The 19518-nt window shown below is 40.2% G+C and overlaps 1 protein-coding gene across 2 annotated transcripts in view; it reads left to right on the top strand.

Moving 5' to 3' along the window:
* Nucleotides 1–19518, top strand: part of WIF1 (Wnt inhibitory factor 1) — a 109412-nt gene that overhangs the window by 88323 nt on the left and 1571 nt on the right. For both annotated transcript variants that reach the window (XM_020990198.2, XM_020990197.2), the window contains 2 exons: nt 14726–14821; nt 15871–15966. In XM_020990198.2, the coding sequence (XP_020845857.1) occupies nt 14726–14821; nt 15871–15966 (192 nt within the window). The remainder of the gene's footprint in view (nt 1–14725; nt 14822–15870; nt 15967–19518) is intronic.

The following is a 19518-nucleotide window of genomic DNA, read 5'->3' as shown; positions in this document are numbered from 1 at the left end:
TTCTGGCTCAACAGCCCATTAAAAAGACTCTAGTTCACCACATTGTGAACCAAACCAGTTATAGGTTATCTGTGCATGCTCCAAATCAGGGAGTAGGAACCTTCTAGGACTTGCCATCACACCTTTCCAGAGGCAGGCTACCCAGACTCTTTCATATGGGGGCTGTATGAGGAGCACATTGCACATGTTTACCAACTCTCTGTGACATATGTGTATATATGTATCTGTCTATATAGATAGAGATCCATACATGTGTGTATATATACATATATAAAAACATACCTATAACAAATAAAATACACGTGTGACAAACAAAATAATCCTATATAAAGCACTCTACAAACTTTAAAGTGACATATACACACATATGTGTATATATACATATTATATATACATATATACATATGCATACAAATATATAATATATATTTATCATAACATCCCTAAATGGTAGATACCACAGGTATTAGCCTTCTTATTTTATTTTTTGTATGTGTGTGTGTGTGTGTATCTAATATCTGTAGGTAGTACAAGTATTATTTTCATTTATTCTTTATGGGGAAACTGAGACTCAGAGAGGTCACATATGGATGTAAGTGGTAAATGCTGGGGGTATTTCTTGAGAGATCTAGCCATCTATCCACAATGCTTTGTGATGAATGGACAAAGGAAAGGGTCTAGACAAAATAGAAAAGACAGGACCTTTTACATGAGAATATTTATTACAAAAGGCATAATCATAAATACACAAACTTATTTCCCCAACACATGGGATGTACAGTACTCCTCACACATATCCCACACATCATTCACTGGGGAGGAGAAGGGGATGAGCTTCATAGCTTAGTTAGGTTCCCATAAAACCCGTTTCCAGTTCCAAGTCCAAAATACCCCTCCAGCTTAGGTATCCTGATTTATCCTGGTTCTAAGGTAGCTGCAGGGATCACCTGCACTCAGTATCTGAAACTAAGGACAAATAATGGAGAACTGAAATCAGCCTTCTTAGATTCCTTTTTCCCTAGCCAGGGTAAAAGAGACAGAGAAGAGGATGGCAAGTCCATCCACTCTCATTGGCTCAGTTCAATGTATCCATGCTGATACAGAAACAGGGTTTTGTGTGTGTTGTGGGGGGTGGGGAACTATGAGGCTGGGACAAAGGGTCCATAGCTCAGCTAGTTTTAATGACACTGCAGCCAGTCAAAGGGGACTATCATCACCATGGGGTAGGGAAGAAGGGCTCTATATCAGGTAAACTGGGCATGCTCAAAAGGCCCTCACAGGGGTTTCCATGTTAGAAACAGGCATCCCCAGAGAAGCTCAGGTTACAAGTAATTATAAGAATTCTGAAAAGCAAATGATCACTTTCTACTGGTAGGAATCAGGAAAGTCCAGGCTAGGTTCAAAAGAAAAAAGCATTTATCAGCATCAACCTAAAAACAAATTATAAAGGCAATCCATAGTGGAACAGTCATTAGATTCTCTTAAATGAGAAAAATCCTGACCCAAAAATGGGCCTTGTACAAGATCAGGAATAATCTTGTTCCCATGTATTGGTGTCTAGGTAAAGGCTCTCTCTTATGGCTTGGGGAACAGAGAGACTATAGTGAATGTATGTTATTACCCAGATTCCAGGCCGGCTTAACAGATCACTTGTCCACCGGAGTTACTATATTCCTTGCAAAAAACTATTCTTTCTTAATCTTAGCTTCCACTTTCTTTGTGAACCTTTCTCAAATCCTTCCATCTTTTCTCACTCTCCTCATTAGCAATCTTTCCTTTGCCCACATCACTCCCAACTTTGTATTATATTTGCTTCTGTCCCTGTTGTATCCCCCAATACAATATCTTCTTCTTGAGGCCAGGAATGGTTTTATTTTTGGTTTTTTATCCCCAGTCCCTAGGGAAGCATATTGCACACAGTAGGAGCTTAATAAATATGTTTGTTTTCAAATATATGTTGACCCTAGCACTGTGACCCTGGGCAAGTCACTTAACCCCGATTGGCTCACCAAAACAAACAAACAAAAGTTGTTTGTTTTCTGGTCCAGTGTAATTTCATCGGTATAATGTACTCTTGGAGTGTAAACTCCTTTCACCAATGCAGATCAGCAACTCACTGTTATCTGATAACAATCGATTTGCCTGATATATCCTCAGCCATGAAGGCTAAGGCTTAACTGACCCAGAGATTGGTCAATGCACCCCTTCCCAACCACATGCTTGCTGTAGCATGGTTAGACTGTAAATGTCCTGGGTCCCTGCCCCTCATTCTTCATTCCTTCTTCAACAATTCATAAGGTACTCTGATTTCAGTGGTCCAGGCTACCCTCCTGCCTCGCCCTACAGATTGTATACGTATACCTGTTTGTATCACATCAGCTCTTTGCATAAAGTGCTACAGCCTGTCCCAAAAGTCTTAGTGCAGTTTTAAGCAATTAAAAGTTGAAAACTGCTCTAAGACCTTGGGGACATCCATTATGTAAGTTTGAGGCCTGAGTGGCTTTGAAGCCTGTGGTCATAGCACTCATTCTGCTGAATGCAAAACCACCAGCCTGCCTGTGGTACTGGGGACAATGGGAGGGGAGGATGGCCACCCATGCTGTTTCCCATTGGCCCCTGTCCTTCTCCCGTAACTACCATCCCTGTGGGACAGTGGCCCTCTTTAGGAATGGCTCTCTTCTCTCTTACCCTGCACTCATCATGGATATTTAATTGTTTAGGGGCATTGAGAGGTCCATGTGATTTGCCCCCTGGTCCCTCAGCTAGTGGTCCTAGAGAATTATAAATGTTTGTTGAATTGAATTCTTATGACCTTTTGGAGTTAGCTTGTGGTTTCTAGGTGGGCAAGGAATTCATTTATTGACCTTTATGTGCACAGTGGAACAACAGATCTGTGCTTGGTAGAGTATTGCCCAGATTCCTCCCTGTTCTCTTACCACACGCCTCAAGTGAACAGTGGACATTTCTCACATCAATGGTGCAGTTTAGAGGGCTAGTTTGTGGCCATTAAAACAGACCTCTCGTGGAGGCCTGGAACTCTTGACCCTGGCAGCCTCATTATCACAGAGTCCTAACTACAGTACCAGCCATAGACGAATGGAATTAGTTGCTAAAGCAGCTCATAGTCTTTGAATTTTTTGTTAGTAATTCACTTAAATTCAGAGAGAACAACATTCTATGTAGCTTAGGCAAAGAATCCATCGCTCAGGTCCCAGTGTAGAAAGAATGGTTTCCATCTTTTTTCTCTGTAGCTAATCTTTATGGACACAGGTGTTGAACCCAGTTCGCTGTGGATGATGCTTATATTATTTCATATTCACGGAGCATGTGGAAGCCAACATATATACTACAACTACAGCCTAGTGAGCTCTCCTAGTGTTTCTCCCCATCCTAGGAAGCTGCCTTCCTCCCCTCCTTCTCTGTGTATGTGCTAATGGAAACTTGCGGGTCCTTATTTGTCCCAGCTGTGTTATAGCTATTGCAAACACCACTGTGTCTTGGTACAATCACAGTTTCAGGGACTCCAGAAAGTTCAAAGCCCGAAAACACTGGCTTTGTTTTGTTTTGTTTTATTTTTAAACTTTCAACCCCTAATTTATTTGTTTTGTACTGGCAGTGGAAGATGAGATGATTTGAAAGAAGCCCTTTTTTTTTTCTTTAATAGCATTAATGTGTTACCTCAATGGTTTGCATAGAACATGGATCTTTAATTGTCAGGATGTGTTTTATATTATTAATTACTCTTCTTTGATGAAGTTTGCCCTATTAGTTAATCTCCCTCAACTCTCATCACTTCTGGTCTCTTTTAGAACTCATACACAGACCTGACTCTTGGTTCTAGGTTTCTTTGTTTCTCTCCCCATTTCAATTTCCAACTTTCTATGGATAGGGATCAAGTTTTCTCTTTATTTCATATGTCCCTACATAAATATTTTGCATAAGATTGTGGTATGAGATATTGGTAACTGGCCACTTCTAGGATCTTCTAGAGAAATTCTTTTTTCTACTGCTGGGAGCAACATTACAGGATAAATGAGAGTCACTCTTCAGCAATTAGGATAAAAGCCCTTTGAGTTTTAAGAGTTTCAAATGAGAATAGGGTCTTCATCAATTTCTCCTACCCCATTTCAATTCATTCATTTGGCTGCAAGTGCCTCTCTAAGTGAATGATTATGTGGTAACTTAGCATCAACACTACAGCAGGGGAAAAGGAAGGTCACACATAAGGCTGGTGTGTACAAAAGAGATTCATTAAAGAATATCATTTACAGCTGACTGGAGATGGGAGCTAGATGCTTCAGGCCCTTAGATCTGTGTCCAGATTTGGGTAATAGCGTGGCATTTCCCTAGATTGGAGTGATGGTATGGCATCTCCAAAGATGACTTCTCAGATTTCCTGTTTTTTAACAGGAAAAATCCCATGTCTGACATGTGGCATAGATGATCCTTTTTAGGGGTTCCAGGATAGTGTTTGATGGGGAGCAATCTATTATCTGCTCCCTTTGATTCAATATCTATGATCTGAGATCTTTGATTACAGTAACTAATTGAATGAGAGGTCGAGACTGGAAAGTTTCCTGATTTATTCAATATTAGCTGACCAGGGGGTTGTTAGAGGGCCTTATCTATGATGGTAGGTGCTATGATGCCATTTGGGCCCAGACGCACAGTTAACTATGGAACTTTTATTGGGAAATGCAGGGAAGACCTTCCTGGCCAGTTCTAGAAATGAAAGTAAAAGGTAGTAAGAAACAATTCTTACAGGATACCAGCCAATGGTCATGAATCTTTCCAGGAAGTTTTGACATAAATTGCCTAGCTGGTGTCAAAAGAATGGCCTTGTGTTGTTCTCTCAGAGTGAGCCTTTGGAGGGAGGGAGAAGTTTATGGCATTTTTCCTTCGGGATTCTGCATATGAAATGTTGATTCATAATTCCACAGGGAAAGGTGGAAACTTTCACAAGGATTCTAATGTTAAAGAACAAAAAGCCTCAGTGTCCCAATATATTACATCTATTCATATACATTCTCTATGGACAGAGAAGGGAACAAATATATATTAATCACTTACTATGTGTCAGGCACTGTGCTAAGTGCTTTACAAATAGTATCTCCTTTGAGTCTTACAACAACCCTGTATAGTAGGTCCTATTACTGTCTTTATTTTATAATTAAGGAAACAGGCAGACAGCAGTTACTTTTCCATATATAGTTAGTAAGTGTCTGAAGCTGAATTTGAACTCAGGTCTTTCTGACTCCAGGCCTAATTCTTTATCCACTAAACCACCTAGTTGCAATATCACTTCTATTACATGCCACAGAGGAAGGCTGGCACTAGAAATTACAAAGTCCTAAGAAGTAAACATATCCTTTGCCTGTAACAAGAAGGCCCAAAGAAGCCTCAACCATACCTTATGAAATGAATCATGGCAATCACAATTTAATAGGCCCTACAACATGGGAAAAGATTGTGGAAATAGAGCCTGAGTTAGGAAAGGCTATTCACTTGGCCCCATCTCCTTTCCTACCCCAAGGGGGGAGGAAATATAAATGATAGGAAAGTTTGCACTCCTAATATTATATTTAATCTCTTCTCATCTGGGGTCTATCAAGGCAGAATGGCTCCCCAAATTTAAATCTGGCTGGATTCTCCTGTTAAGCTTGACTAAAATGCTAGTTAGAAACATCCTACCACCAAGAACAAAGATAAAGATAAGGTGGGCACTGGGATTGTAATTTTAAGTCAGCAAACTTTCCAAGGAACTTTAATGACTTTCTAATGACAAAACCATTCAAATTATTTAAACTCAATTAGAGAAAGATTTTTTTTAACTGTCTTACCAAGTAATGTTTTCCTACCTTAGAAATCTCCCCCACTCCTTCCCTGTGAGGCAGAAGCAACATTGGATAGAATATTGGACCTGGGATCAGGAAAAACAAAGTTCAAATCTGACTTTAGACAAGTACTAGCAGGGTGACCTTGGGCATTGCTACTTGCCTCAGTTTCCTCAGCTGTAAAATGGGGATTATGGTAGCAACTACCTCTAAGGGGTTGTTATGAGTATCCTATGAGATAATATTTATAAAAGCACTTATCCCAGGGCCTGACACATAGTAGGTGCTATGTAAGTGCCTATTCCCTTCATCCTCTGCCCAAATAGAGAATCAAAATATCTAGAGTTTAAAGGGACATTATTTTCCACCCCCCTCATTTTACAAATGAGGAAATTGAAGTCCAGTTGCCTAAGGTTACATAGCAGAAACAAAATTCTAACCCAGGGGAGGTGTGACTTCAAATCCAATGCTCTCCTCATCAAGCCAGGCTGCTAGAATAACATTAATATTCTCACCCTCACCCAGTAATGTTAGAAGACTTTAGTTCAAATCTCAACTTCGGAATTTATCTCACATAAACCATTTAATTTCCCTAGATCTCAGTTTCCTCATCTGTAAAATGAGAAAAAGTCATCCTAGATGGCCTCAGAGGTCTTTTCCAGCTCTACAGCTATGATGCTATAATCTTAATTTATATATATATATATATCCTACCATCACAAAATAGCTTTGCAGAAAAGGGAGCCCATTTCATCTGGTAGGAACATTGATAGGGGCAGCTAGGTGGCACAGTGGATTGAGCATCCCACTTGGAATCAGGGAGACTCATCTTCCTGAGTTCAAATCTGGCCTCAGATGCTTACTAGCTATGTGACCCTGGGCAAGTCACTTAACTGTTTGCCTCAGTTTCCTCATCTATATAAAATGAACTGAGAAGGAAATGACAAACCATTCTAGTATCTTTGCCAAGAAAATCCCAAATGGGATCACAAAGAGTTGGACATGACTGAAACAAATGAACAACAAGGAACATGGATGAGAAGGTAGGCATGGAGAACTGTGCAGGCTGGCAGCATATAAGTGTGCTAGCTGAATGTTCCTCATTTCTGCCTCACTTTTTGCTCATCCTCTGATCTAAGCCTGGGAGTGAAGGGGTTAGATCATACAAGGCTAATTAGAAGGAGGGAGGTGTGAAGGTAAGAAAATTACCTTTATATGGTACAGTAAACAGACTGCTGGGCCTGAAGTCAAGACAGAGCTGTGTTTGAAGTCTTGCTCTGACACTTAGTAGAACACTGACTATTTTAACTTTGCTGAACTTCTGGAAATAAAGACCTTCAGAAGTCAGACTGACCAGCTAGGAAGGTATGAAAATAAGAGGTGCCAAACTTCCTCCCCATTAACTCTTCATGAATTTTAAAATATTTTTTTGCTAAGGAATAACTTTTTCATCCATATTTCAGGGAGCATGTTCTTTTGGGAGAATCAGGTGATGATAAACTATTCCCTTAATTATCATGCTCTCGGGGCGGCTAGGTGGTGCAGTGGCTAGAGCACTAGCCCTGGATTCAGGAGGACCTGAGTTCAAAAATCCGGCCTCAGACACATAACACTTACTAGCTGTGTGACCCTGGGCAAGTCACTTAACCCCATTGCCCAGCCAAAAAAAAAATCATGCTCTCTGTTTTTTTGAAAGGTGTTTCCCAAGTATAGGTAATCCTTTTGTGGATTGGAAATTTCTTTCACAAAGGAGAAATCAATATTAAATATACATTGAACATTGCCTGAAATTTCCCCTGAGATGTCACACACACATACATACATACATACATGTGGGGGGGGTGTATTTTTTATGTATTTTTGAGGCTGGGTTTCCCTATTTTGCCTTGGCTGAAAGTATGGCCACTACCACTTAGGGCCAGATCTCACTACTACTGATTGTCATGGGAGTTTTTGACCTGCTGTTGACCTACTGTTTCTGACCTCAGCCTATATGCCCCTCCTTAGGCATAGCCTGCTGCCATACCACCATCCCCCTTCCTTCCTAAGGGCTCACCATATTGGTGCCAGACTCCTACAGACACCCAATTAGCCAATGCATCTTCAAATTCTTGAGCTCAAGTGATTCACCATCTTCAGCCTACCTCGTATTACAAATTATAGACACATGTTGCCATATCTGGCCTCCTCCCATACAATAATAAAAATTGGAAGTCCTCCTTCATTGTTAATGTTACCCTCATCCATCCTCTCTAAGAAGAACAACAGAGATTGAATTTGCCCCAACAGAATCATTGCAAAGGAATTCTTACAACCTTGTTGGAGTTCACACTCCTCCTGACCTTGGGTATGTCCCCTGTTGGCACCGTGACACCTCATGGAATGTAAGGGAGAAGGAATGGAACTTTAGAATACTCAGTCTGATCAATGCTGTAATAACTATCCCATGTCTTACTTGTAGTGAGTAACAGGTTACAGAATAGAGAGCTTTGTCACCATATGTGAACTGATTCAGTTTTATGTACTGGGAGAATAAAGTATTTATTGTTGTTCAGTCATGTCTGATTTTTCATGACCTCATTTGGGGTTTTCTTGGCAAAGATACTGGAGTGGTTTGCCATTTCCTTTTCCAGCTTGTTTTATGGATGAGGAAACTAAGGCAAACACGGTTAAGTGACTTGCCTGGGGTCACATAACTAAGTAACTGTCTGAGGTTAATTTGAACTCAGGACAATGAATCTTCCTGACTTCAGTCCTGGTGCTCTACCTACTGTGTCACCTAGTACTTATTGGGAAGCAAAGAGAAATTCTCACTTAGATATTCAAAGAATTTAGGGCTAGAAAGGACTCCTGATCTGATAGAAGAGAAAATTGAGAGATTAAATGATTTGGCCAAGGCCACACAGGCATAAGAACTAGGATTTGAATGACTCCAGAATCAGTGTACTTTGCACTCCTTCACATTGTCTTTCCAAAAATCACATATTTCTTCATAATGACACAGATTGGTGATGGATAAGTTTTTTTGTTTGTTTTTGTTTTTGTTTTTGTTTTGCTAAGGAGTGAGGAATGGTGGGTGGAGGGTGGGAAGGACATAAGACTACTTGGTCCGGATAGGACTTTAACTTACAACCCCTAATTCATGGATTACTTTGCACTCCTTCACATTGTCTTTCCAAAAATCATATATTTCTTTCATATGACACAGATTGGTGATGGGTAGGTTTTTGGTTTGTTTTTATTTTTGTTTTGTTGAAGAGTGAGGAATGGTGGGTGGAGGGTGGGAAGGACATAAGACTACTTGGCCGGGATAGGACTTTAACTTACAACCCCTAATTTAAGGGGTTATTTAATACATCACCACCGCTATTAGTTCTTTGGATACAAGTTGGAAGGCATCAGTTGTACCAGTAGTACATGGAAAATGGGTCTCAATTTTACCCAAAGCTAGCAAAATTTCTCTTTTAAACTTAGTGGTTGAATGAAGGAGGTTAGTAGGGTATGTAGTTGCAATTTCTCTTTCAGAAATTCCTCAGGTTAATTGAGGACAAAAGGTGCAATAGCCTTAGTCACCTCATTTAACAGGACATTTGAAAGTGAATTAGGCCTCTGGTGTCATTTAGAGGGGTTTTTGTTGTTGTTCCAGCAATCTGATTAATTATTGAATAGGTCCAAATGTTTGAATAGCAAGGAGAGGAAGGAGTTCGTTATCCTAGATGCTGCACTGTGTTCCTCTCCTCAGGCAAACATACAGATCCTTAGGACAGAAAGTTTCAGGGACTCTACCTTCCCAAGGCATTAGCTAGACAGGAAGAATGGAATGGAGAATAAAAGCATTTAAAGGGAGGAAGTTCTTTGGAATGATAGTTTCATTCCTTCTCTGTGTGTATATCTGTGTGTGAATTTTAAACAAAAAAAAAGGCTCTGGGAGCGGGGAGAAGAATAATACATTTGAAGCCCTGTGCTATCAAAAGCTAATAATTGGCAAGTCCTTCTGAAATCCTTTCCTGCAAGTTCCTTGATTTGGTTTCTAATCTGGATGGTCAATACTGGGCTTGGTCTTCCTCTTCCCTCTTAAAAACCTCTGCCACAGAATGGTTAAGGGTAAACTCCAGAGAGAAAAAAAATCAGCACACCAGTATGACATCTAAAGGCCCTTCTCAATTCTATGAGGCTACAATTCATGAGGACTCCAGAAAAACCTGCTCGGCTTGAAAAAAAAAAGATAGGAGTGTGACAAGAAACCTGGATCATTCAGAGGAATACACAGATTTCTTCAAATACAGATGTGTCCTATTTTAAGAAAATCTGATACACACACATTGAAATTTAGAAAATTTGAATTATTTATTTTCTAAAAAATAACTCTTCATCTTTAAAAAAAAAAGGAAGGGATTAGCTACATGGATCTTATAAACAGTATGTTCTCCTAGTGCAATCAAAACAAAATTATCATTAATAGTTTGATGTTAATCAGAATTAAGCCTGCGATGGAGCAAATGATTGAATAAATGAAGACATTTGCTAACCTTTTACCAGGTGCTAAGAATTGTGCTAAGTTCAAAATAATATTTAAATTCAATTTGGGGAACCTATTTGTGGGTTGTGACATAGAATTTGTCCAGAATGGGGGCAGGGAGATCTATGATGATCATACTTGTCACAGAAATAATAAGAGGTAACTAGCAGGCTTTAAACCCATCAGTGAGTTAGAGAGTACGTCTACCCTAAGCATGTGAAGACTTTCTCCAGTGGAATGGGCAGATGAGAATGATTTTGTTCCAATGGCTGTGAAGGCAGCTGAAATAGGTGCTGTGGGATACTTAGAGCTTGGTCAGACATCGAAGATGCCAAGGTCATCCACTGCATCGTGGACCAGGGCCATCCATTTTGATTTTTGTCTTACTGACAACTTTGTGCAACTCTGCCTCACTTAAATCCTCATGATGTCATTGGTCCTCTTCAGAAATTAAGGAAGAGGGGGCAGCTAGGTGGCACAGTGGATAGAGTACCAGTCCTAGAGTCAGGAGGACCTGAGTTCAAATCCGGCCTGAGACACATAACACTCACTAGCTGTGTGACTCTGGCCAAGTCATTTAACCCCAATTGCCTCACCAAAAAAAAAAAAATTAAGGAAGAACAAGAAGTCACAGTTATAGTAATAGTAATAGCAATGATATAACCATGATGCAAAAACCAATAAAGAGATCTAGCCACAGATTACTCAGTTGGCTTTAAGAAAGTACGGCAAGTCTTATTCTCAGGGAATTTATATTCTAAGAGGGGGAAATATCACATATAGGCAAGTGGTGACCAGGAAAGGGTGTTCTGGCCTGGGAAGTCACAGGGATGGTGAGAGAAGCCATAGGGATCTGCTGGTATGCCTTTTCCAGAGGAAATGATAGTAGCAAAGATAATAGCAACTGCTTTGATCTAAACCCATCTGAGACAAGCTGATTTAAGACTAACAGTCAAAATAGGTTCGGTATGAATGTATACATACACACCATCTTGGGATGGGGGGAGGGGAGAGACGGGGAGAAAATTTGGAACTCAAAATCTTATGGAAGTGAATGTTGAAAACAAAAAATAAATAAATAAATTTTTTTTTAAAAGACTAACAGTCTATGCAATTGATTCTGGGGAGCTGATCTGATTGGAGAAAAGCTCTTATGCTGGGAACTGATTGAAGAAAGCAGAATCCTCTGCTGTTTGAGGAGCTGCCTGAGGACTGTGTTGCTCTCCAGAGAGGAAACCCCTTCAGAGGCTTTCCTATGTTGACTATTGTGATCTTTGGCTCAAAAGGAAAAAACTCAAAAGTTCAAAACTGTTCAAAATTGGAAGGGATCTCATTGGCCACAGAGCAGTCCTGTATAGCTTTGCAGATTCCGGGCTTAAGGGGATTTTTTTTTCACTGAAAGGGTATAGCATTGACTAAATGTCCAAACAAGAGAGTGGAGATGGGAATCTATACAGATCCCAGGCTAAGTTTACGTTTGATAAAAGAAGTGTTTCAGCAAACTGAGATCAGAGACTCATCATCATCCAGCAGGAAAAAGGAGAGGTGCAGAAGGAGAGCAGTGCCACCCAGTAGGTAATTTGTGGTGCCCACTGATGCCCGAAGAGACCAAGGACATTAATATTGTAGTCCAGAGTTTTGAGCTGCTTCAGGTACATGTATTTTCCTTTCATGTGCCTCACTCTTGGGTTTCTGTAAGTTTGTGACCACTATGGCCCGTGGTCACAATTTGTGCTGAGTCTGATCCAGGTTTATGGGTGGGCTGCTATGTTATATTACGCTTATTATAGCTTTGCCTTCCTTTAAGAAGCAGCTAGGTGATGCAATGGATAAAATACTGGATGCAGAATCAAGAAGACTTGAGTTCAAATACAGCCTCAGACACTGAAGTCTCTGTCTGCCTCAGTTTCCTCGTCTATAGATAATAATAGCATCTACCTCCCAGGGTTGTTGTGAGGATAAAATGAGATCATATTTAGAAAGCCTTTTTCAAAACTTAAAGCAGTATGTAAACACTAGTTAGTAGGTAGTAGTGGTAGTGGTAATAGTAGTAGTAGTAGTAGCAGCAGAAGGAGTGGTGGTGGTGGTGATGATGGTGGTGGTAGTGTTAGTAGGAGGAATAGTAGTAGTGGTGGTGATGGTGGAGGTGGTAGTAGTAGTAGTAGTAAATGTTTCATGATTAAGAGTTAATCATCTTGGCTGATTTGTTTAAATGAGAAGCACCTCAGTGAAGGCTTAGGACCTATAGTTGTGAGTAATAAATCTGTAGCTTTCTCACATCAGAATTACCCCTGTGGCCCTCAGAATGAGATTTAGTAGCATAGCCATCCCTTTGAGGAAACACCTGAACTTGCCAGCATGGGTTTGAGTGAATGAGCCAGGCTCAGCCCAGGAAAAGAGGGTCTAGAGAGAATTAAAGTCAGCTCCACACCGCCCCCCGCCCAATACACACACACACACTACACTAGGATAATTAATACACAGATTGACAGAATCAGGACCCAACAACATTTTGACAGGAAAGAAAATTGGTCAGAATCCACTAAGATGAAATTTATTAGGGACAAATGATTATACTTTTATGTGTGTGTTCAAGAAATATACTTTAAATGACACCCCCCCAAAAAAAAGAAATCAACTTAAAAGTACAAAAAAAGTAAGGATGTGTTTAATTGTATGAAAAAGATCTGGGGGTTTTAGTGGATGCAAGCTCAATATGAATTAGCAGGGTGATATAATAGACAAAAAAGCTAATGCAATCTTGTGCTGCATTAAGAGAGGTATAGCTTTCAGGAATAAGGAGGTCACTATAAGTCTTGGTCACTCTACATCTGGAGCATTGTCTTCAGTTCTGGGTACCATATTTAGAAAGGACATTTATAAGCTCAAGAGGAACTAGGATGGAAACATGCCAACTGGAGTGCAATCGATGCCAACTGAAAGAACTGTGGGTGTTTAATCTGGAAGAGAGAAAGCTCAAGGGGGACATAAGAGCTGTCTTCAAGTACTGGAAAGACTTTTTGGTGGAAATGGAATTAGATTTGTCCTGTTTGCTCCTAAGAGGTGAAACAAGGGACAATAATTAGATATCTCAAAGAAGCAAGTTTAAATGTCATGTCAAAAACAGATTTGCTAATGATTAGCGCTGTCCCCAAGGGGAATGGGGTGGTGGGTTCTCTGTGACATGCCTTCCAGCAACAGCTGAACAACTGTTGGTTATTATAATGAAGGAAAGAATCTTTTTCAGTTATGGGTTGCATTGTAGGGCCACTGAGGTCCCTTCCAACTTTGAACTTCTTTGATTCAGTTTGCAAAACTTTGATAGCCATAAATTACTTTTAACAAAACAGCTCTTTTGTAAAATAAAAGGAATACTTACCTATGTTTTTGTTCAGTTGTGTCCAACTCTTTGTGACTTCTTGTGGGGTTTTCTTGGCAAAGAAACTGGAGTGGTTTGCCATTTCCTACTCTGGCTCATTTTATAGATGAGGAAACTGAGGCAAACAGGGTGAAGTGACTTGCCCAGGGTCACACAGCTGGGAAGGGTCTGAGACTGGATTTAAACTCAGGAAGATGAGTCTTCCTGATTCCAGGCCCAGCACTCTCCACTGCAATATGGCGCCACCTAGCTGTCATACCTAACTATACCCACAGAAAAAGGAAGTAACTAGTATGTTCCTGAAAAGAAATTCAAACTAATGACCATAAATTGGGATGGTACAGTGGAAACAATGCTGGATTTGGAGTCAGAGGATCCTGAGTTGAAATCTTGGCTCTGTTGTTTACTATCTCTATGACTTAAGGCAAAAATCACTTGACCACTCTGGGCCTCAGTTTCCCCATATCTAATATATGAAGTTGGACCAGATGACATCAGAGATGTCTTCCAACTCTAAATCTATGATCTCAAATTGTATGTATCAAAATGTACAGTAAAAAATATTTATTTCAAAACATTTCTCTTCCACATTCCATGTAACTCAACTAAAAAAATGGAATTATCTCTAAATCACTGTAATGATAAGTAGTATTTATATATCACTTTAAGTTTGTAGAGTGCCTTATTTATATACATCATATATATATAATATACATTATATATATATGCATTATATATATATACATTATATATGTGTGTGTGTGTATGTAAATATATGTGTATGTGTATATATATACATGATCTCCTTTGGTTCTCATCACAACCCTGTGAAGTAGGTGCTATTATTATCTCTATTTTCTGGATAGGGAAACTGAGGCTAAGAAAGATTAAGTGATTTACCCAGGGTCATACAGCCAGTTAGTGCCCAGGGCAGGATTTGATCTCAGGTCTTGGGACTAAATGCTTCTTAATATACATGGTTTTCTCTTTTAGGCAAATGTCAGCAAGCCTGTAGAAATGGTGGTAAATGTATTGGTAAAAATAAATGCAAATGTTCCAAAGGCTACCAAGGAGATCTCTGTTCCAAGCGTAAGTACCTGGTGTACCTAATCTATTCGGTTATGGGGTAGATAAAGGATGTCCTCTGTACTTGCTATACGTTATTGCTAGACTGGCAGCATTTTAACTTGTCTTCAGTAATATGTAAGTTTTACTTATGTGGGTTCTTAGAATTAGATAAACTCCAAGCTTATAAAGAAAAGGAGAAGAGAGGGGGGAAATAACAGGGGAGAGAGAGAGTAAAGGAAAGAGGAAAGGGGTTGTGGAGGAAAAGAAGGAAAGGAGATGAGAGGGGAAAGAGCAAAAGAGAGGGAAGGAAAGAAAAAAGAGAGGGAGGAAAGGAGAGAGGGAAAAGAAAGAGGAAAATAAAGAAGAGGGTGAGAAAGAACAGAGGAAGGAAAAGAAGAGAGGGAGAGGAAAAACAGAGGGAGGGAAAGGGGGGTGGAAGAGAGAGAAAAGGAAGGGAAAGGAAAGGAAAAAAGAGAGGGAGAGAAAGAAGAAAGGGAGGGAAAGGAGAGAGAGAGAGAGGGAAAGAAGTGAGGCAATGGAGAGATGGAAGGAAAGAGAAGGGAAAGAAAGGAGAGAGGGAGGGAAAGAGGGATGGGAAAGACAGAAAAGGAAGGGAAAAAAGAGAGGGAGAGAAGGGAGAGAGGGAGAGAAAGAAGAGAGGGAGGGACAGGAAAGAGCGAGAGGGAAAGAGGGGGAGGGAAGGGAGAGAAGAAGGAAAAGAAGAGAGGGAGAAAAGGAGCAAACTGAACTCTCTAAACATTATAAACTTCCTAAAAGATAATGAGGGGTCATTGTCCTGCACTGTCAAAGCCCTACTGGCTGCTGATTGTTTTGTGGACACAAGGCATCATGCATAGTTTAATCTCATAGGTAAGGAGAGGACCCGGGTGCTAAATCAACTTTCCACTGGAGAATGACTTTAAGAAAAAAAAAATTACCTCTTCCCACACAAGTGAAAGGGATGAGGCCAAAACTAACACATTCTACAGAACAGCAGGAAAAGTAACTGTGTAATTTGGTCTGAAAACAAAAATTCAGAAAGCTTTCTTTGTGATACTCTCTGATTCTAGCTGTCTGTGAGCCTGGTTGTGGAGCCCACGGGACCTGCCAGGAGCCCAATAAATGCCAGTGTAGGGAAGGCTGGCACGGACGACATTGCAACAAAAGTGAGTGGAATTGCCCCATTAGAGTGCGCCCCAGAATTTTCCCTAACTTTCTTCAGTCACATCCCACTGACCGCAGAGGTGCGGACATCTTGTAACCGAAAGCTGCCTTCTGTTAATGGTAACTTTTGACTCATTGATGCAGCAGATTGCAAATTGTGAAGCACATGTCAATTATAATTTAGATCTATTTAAATCAGATTTGAAATTGGCATTCCATTGACCTTGATTCTTTAGTCTAAAGGTCTTTTCTGGAGTTTTAAAATGGCACTGTGCCCAAGGCACATTGAGATAGTGTACAATGGACTTAATAACTTTAACAATGGATTTGCTAAAAGTTGTAGGTAAGGTCATATATACAGTTATCCCTTCCACATCACTACTTTCCCCATATTGATTTCAATATATCATGGGTTGGCATAAGAAATTAAATGGGAAGTTTTGCGGAAGCCACAGACGACACACAAAGGCCAATAGATAATACAGAAAAAATTTAAAAACTCAGAAATGCATAAAATATATGTATAGTATTATATAATATCAACCAAAATTTTATGATAAGGTTCTGTAAATATCCATAAAAGAAAAAATTCAGACTTCTTCTCTAGTACAAAGGGAAGGCCAAAAACATTTTATGTGGATTTTCCAGATCATGAGGGCAGAGGGAGGCCACTGCACTCCTACCCACCTCCTACCCACCACAATGTAGAAAAGATAGTTTTGGTGGTGTTTGGGTGAACCCACTGAGGGAAAAATGAAGTGTGAGGAGGTCTATGCAGGTAATTTCCAAAGCAAATAAGTATCCCAGGAGTCCTCTGGGCAAGGGATCACCAAGGACTAGCAAGCCTGGACATCTTAGAGCTAGTCTGGAATAATCATAGATTTAGACTAGGAGGTGACCTCAGAGGTCCTGGAGTCCTAAGAGTAGGTCTAGAGTGTGTTGAAAGGTATTTTAGAGGTCATCTCGTACAATGGTATCAAACTCAAGCACAACCAGGAACCACCAATGTATACATGAGAATCCCCGTGAGCTCCATATTGACAGTTTAAGATGCAATGTTATCTATGTTTTATTGTACTTTCGTTCATTTTGCTAAATATTTCCCGATTGCATTTTAATCTGGTTCAGCTGCAGTCAGGACTGTTTGGGGGCACGTGTTTGACCCCCCTGATCTAGTAACCCTAAACCCTTTGCTTTACAGATGAGGAGAGAAAGGCCCAGACAAGTTAAGTAGATTTGCCCAAGATCACACAGGTAGTAGTAAGTGGCAAAGCTAGGATTCTAACTCAGGTCAGCAATAACACTTCCATCAAATACCCTATCTCCCTTTTTAAAACACACACACAATAACCTATATCAGCTTGCTTACCATCTCAGAGGTCCTGAACACCTAGGCAGCAGCATGGGAACACTGAGTAGTACTTGGGTGGAGACTATGGTGAAGACTGCTGAAGATGGCTACCTACTTCATTTTGCCCAAGGCCATCTTTGTCTCAAAGGGAAGTGCTGGGATCACAAGTGGCAGACATTTGGGGGGGGGGGGCTGGTGCATTATTGGCTCATGTTTTAATCATCGTGGGAAGCTACCAGTATATGCCCTGATAATTAAACATAGACCTACCTCATGTTGTTTTCAGCTCTGGACTGTTATGTATATTAGAACAGCACTTCTTAAACTGTGGGCGTGAAAAATTTGGCAGCAGTCAAAGGTTTCTGAAACTGCAACGACCAAAAATTAATTAAAAATAAACGCGTAATGAATCCGAGGTGTTTCTCCAGCACTTGCCAGTGTCGCATCACTAAACTTCACTGCAGCCTTGGTTCTGAATGCACGACATGCTCACTTTGCACTGTGCATGCTGTCAGGCCAACACCACCAATGAATGCTGGTGGAACACAAAAAGGGGTCTTGAATGGGAAAAGTTTAAGAAATCCTGCACTAGAAAGTCAAAATTGTCTAAGAAGATGCCAATTCTGATTTGATCAGTGGCATAAGCTTACTCTTGAGGGTATTTTTCCCACTTTCAATAAGCCTCCACTAATCTATTTTTAAATTTTTTTTTCACTTTTTTTTTTAGGCAATTGGGGTTAAGTGACTTGCCCAGGGTCACACAGCTAGTAAGTGTCGAGTGATTGGTCTGAGACTGGATTTGAACTCAGGTCCTCCTGACTTCAGGGCCGGTGCTCTATCCACTGCGCCACCTAGCTGCCCCTAAATTTTTTCCATCAAAAAAAAGTATATAAACTTTATTACATTATATTTCACTGTTTGCAAAAGAAACTTCATTAAAACAAAACAAAAGTGGCAACTATGCAGAAGGTGTTGCCAGTATGGCCCCATTTTCCAGATTTTGGGGGAAATCCATTTGGTGACTTGAATTAGGATGAAGAACTAATATACAGCTAAACAAAAGTTAAAAGATTGTAGACTTAGAGTTGAAAGAGACTTCAGAGGTCATCTAATTCAACTACTTTATTTTACAAATGATGAAATTGAGACCCAGAGAGCTCATGACTTGTCCAAGGTCACACAGTATCAGGGCAAATATTTGTACTCTGTTCCTTTGACTTCTAACCCAGCAGTCTTTCAACTGAAACACCCCACCTCCCTATACTGAGAGAACCCCCTCTGAGAGTTCATAGACAGAATTGGAGCAAGTCAAGCTACTTGAAATAATAATAGCTGATATTTATATAGTGAATTAAGGTTTGCAAAGCACCTCCCATAGATAAACTTATTTGAGCCTCACAAAAACCCCATGAAATAGATGCCATTATCACCCCCATTTTACAGATAGAAAAACTCAGGTTTAGAGAGAGTAAGTGGACCAATGGTCACACAACTAGTAAATATCAGAGGTCAGGGTCAATTACTCTTCATCTAGCAGTTTTATGTGATACTGCATGGGCTCTTGGTATATTGCTATCACTGCATTCCTGGCCTGGGCAGGTGAGAAGTGAGTTCCCAAATAGATACAATCTCTGCCCCATTTCCACCCCTATTTCCATGAGCTCATAAGTCATCATGGAGAATGAGCTCTTTAAAATTATCTTTTTAACCCAGTGGTGAACGGGAACTAAATTCATCCAGAATTAATTGCTGTTTATCATTTTGATTAATGCTATAGCTCTAGTAGATAGATCTAGGGGTAACTAGGTGACATAGTGGATAGAGAGCCAAACCTGGGGTCAAGATGACATGAGTTCAAATCTAACCTCAGACACTTACTAGCTGTGTGACCCTAGACAAGTCACTTAACCCTGTTTGTCTCCATTTCCTCATCTGTAAAATGAACTAGAGAAGGAAATGGCAAAACACTTTAGTATCTTTGCCAAGAAAACCCCCAAATGTGGTCATGGGGAGTCGGACACAGGTGAACAACAAGATAGATCTGACCATATGAGAGAGGGGCAAGAGGGGGAAGGAAGGAGTATGGAATTAATTCCTATCTGTATGGCTTAAGTTGTTTTGGAAGTATAGCAAAAGAAGATCTGTGATCAGATTGTCTACAGAGGTTATCATTCTCTTTTTGCGAATCAGCATTATAGGTTAG

This window comes from Phascolarctos cinereus, unplaced genomic scaffold, assembly GCF_003287225.1.
Source record: "Phascolarctos cinereus isolate Bilbo 61053 unplaced genomic scaffold, phaCin_HiC Scaffold_1;HRSCAF=81, whole genome shotgun sequence".
NCBI lineage: Eukaryota > Metazoa > Chordata > Mammalia > Diprotodontia > Phascolarctidae > Phascolarctos > Phascolarctos cinereus.
Note: the sequence above shows the minus strand (reverse complement) of the source record. Positions and strands in the feature narration are given on the sequence as shown.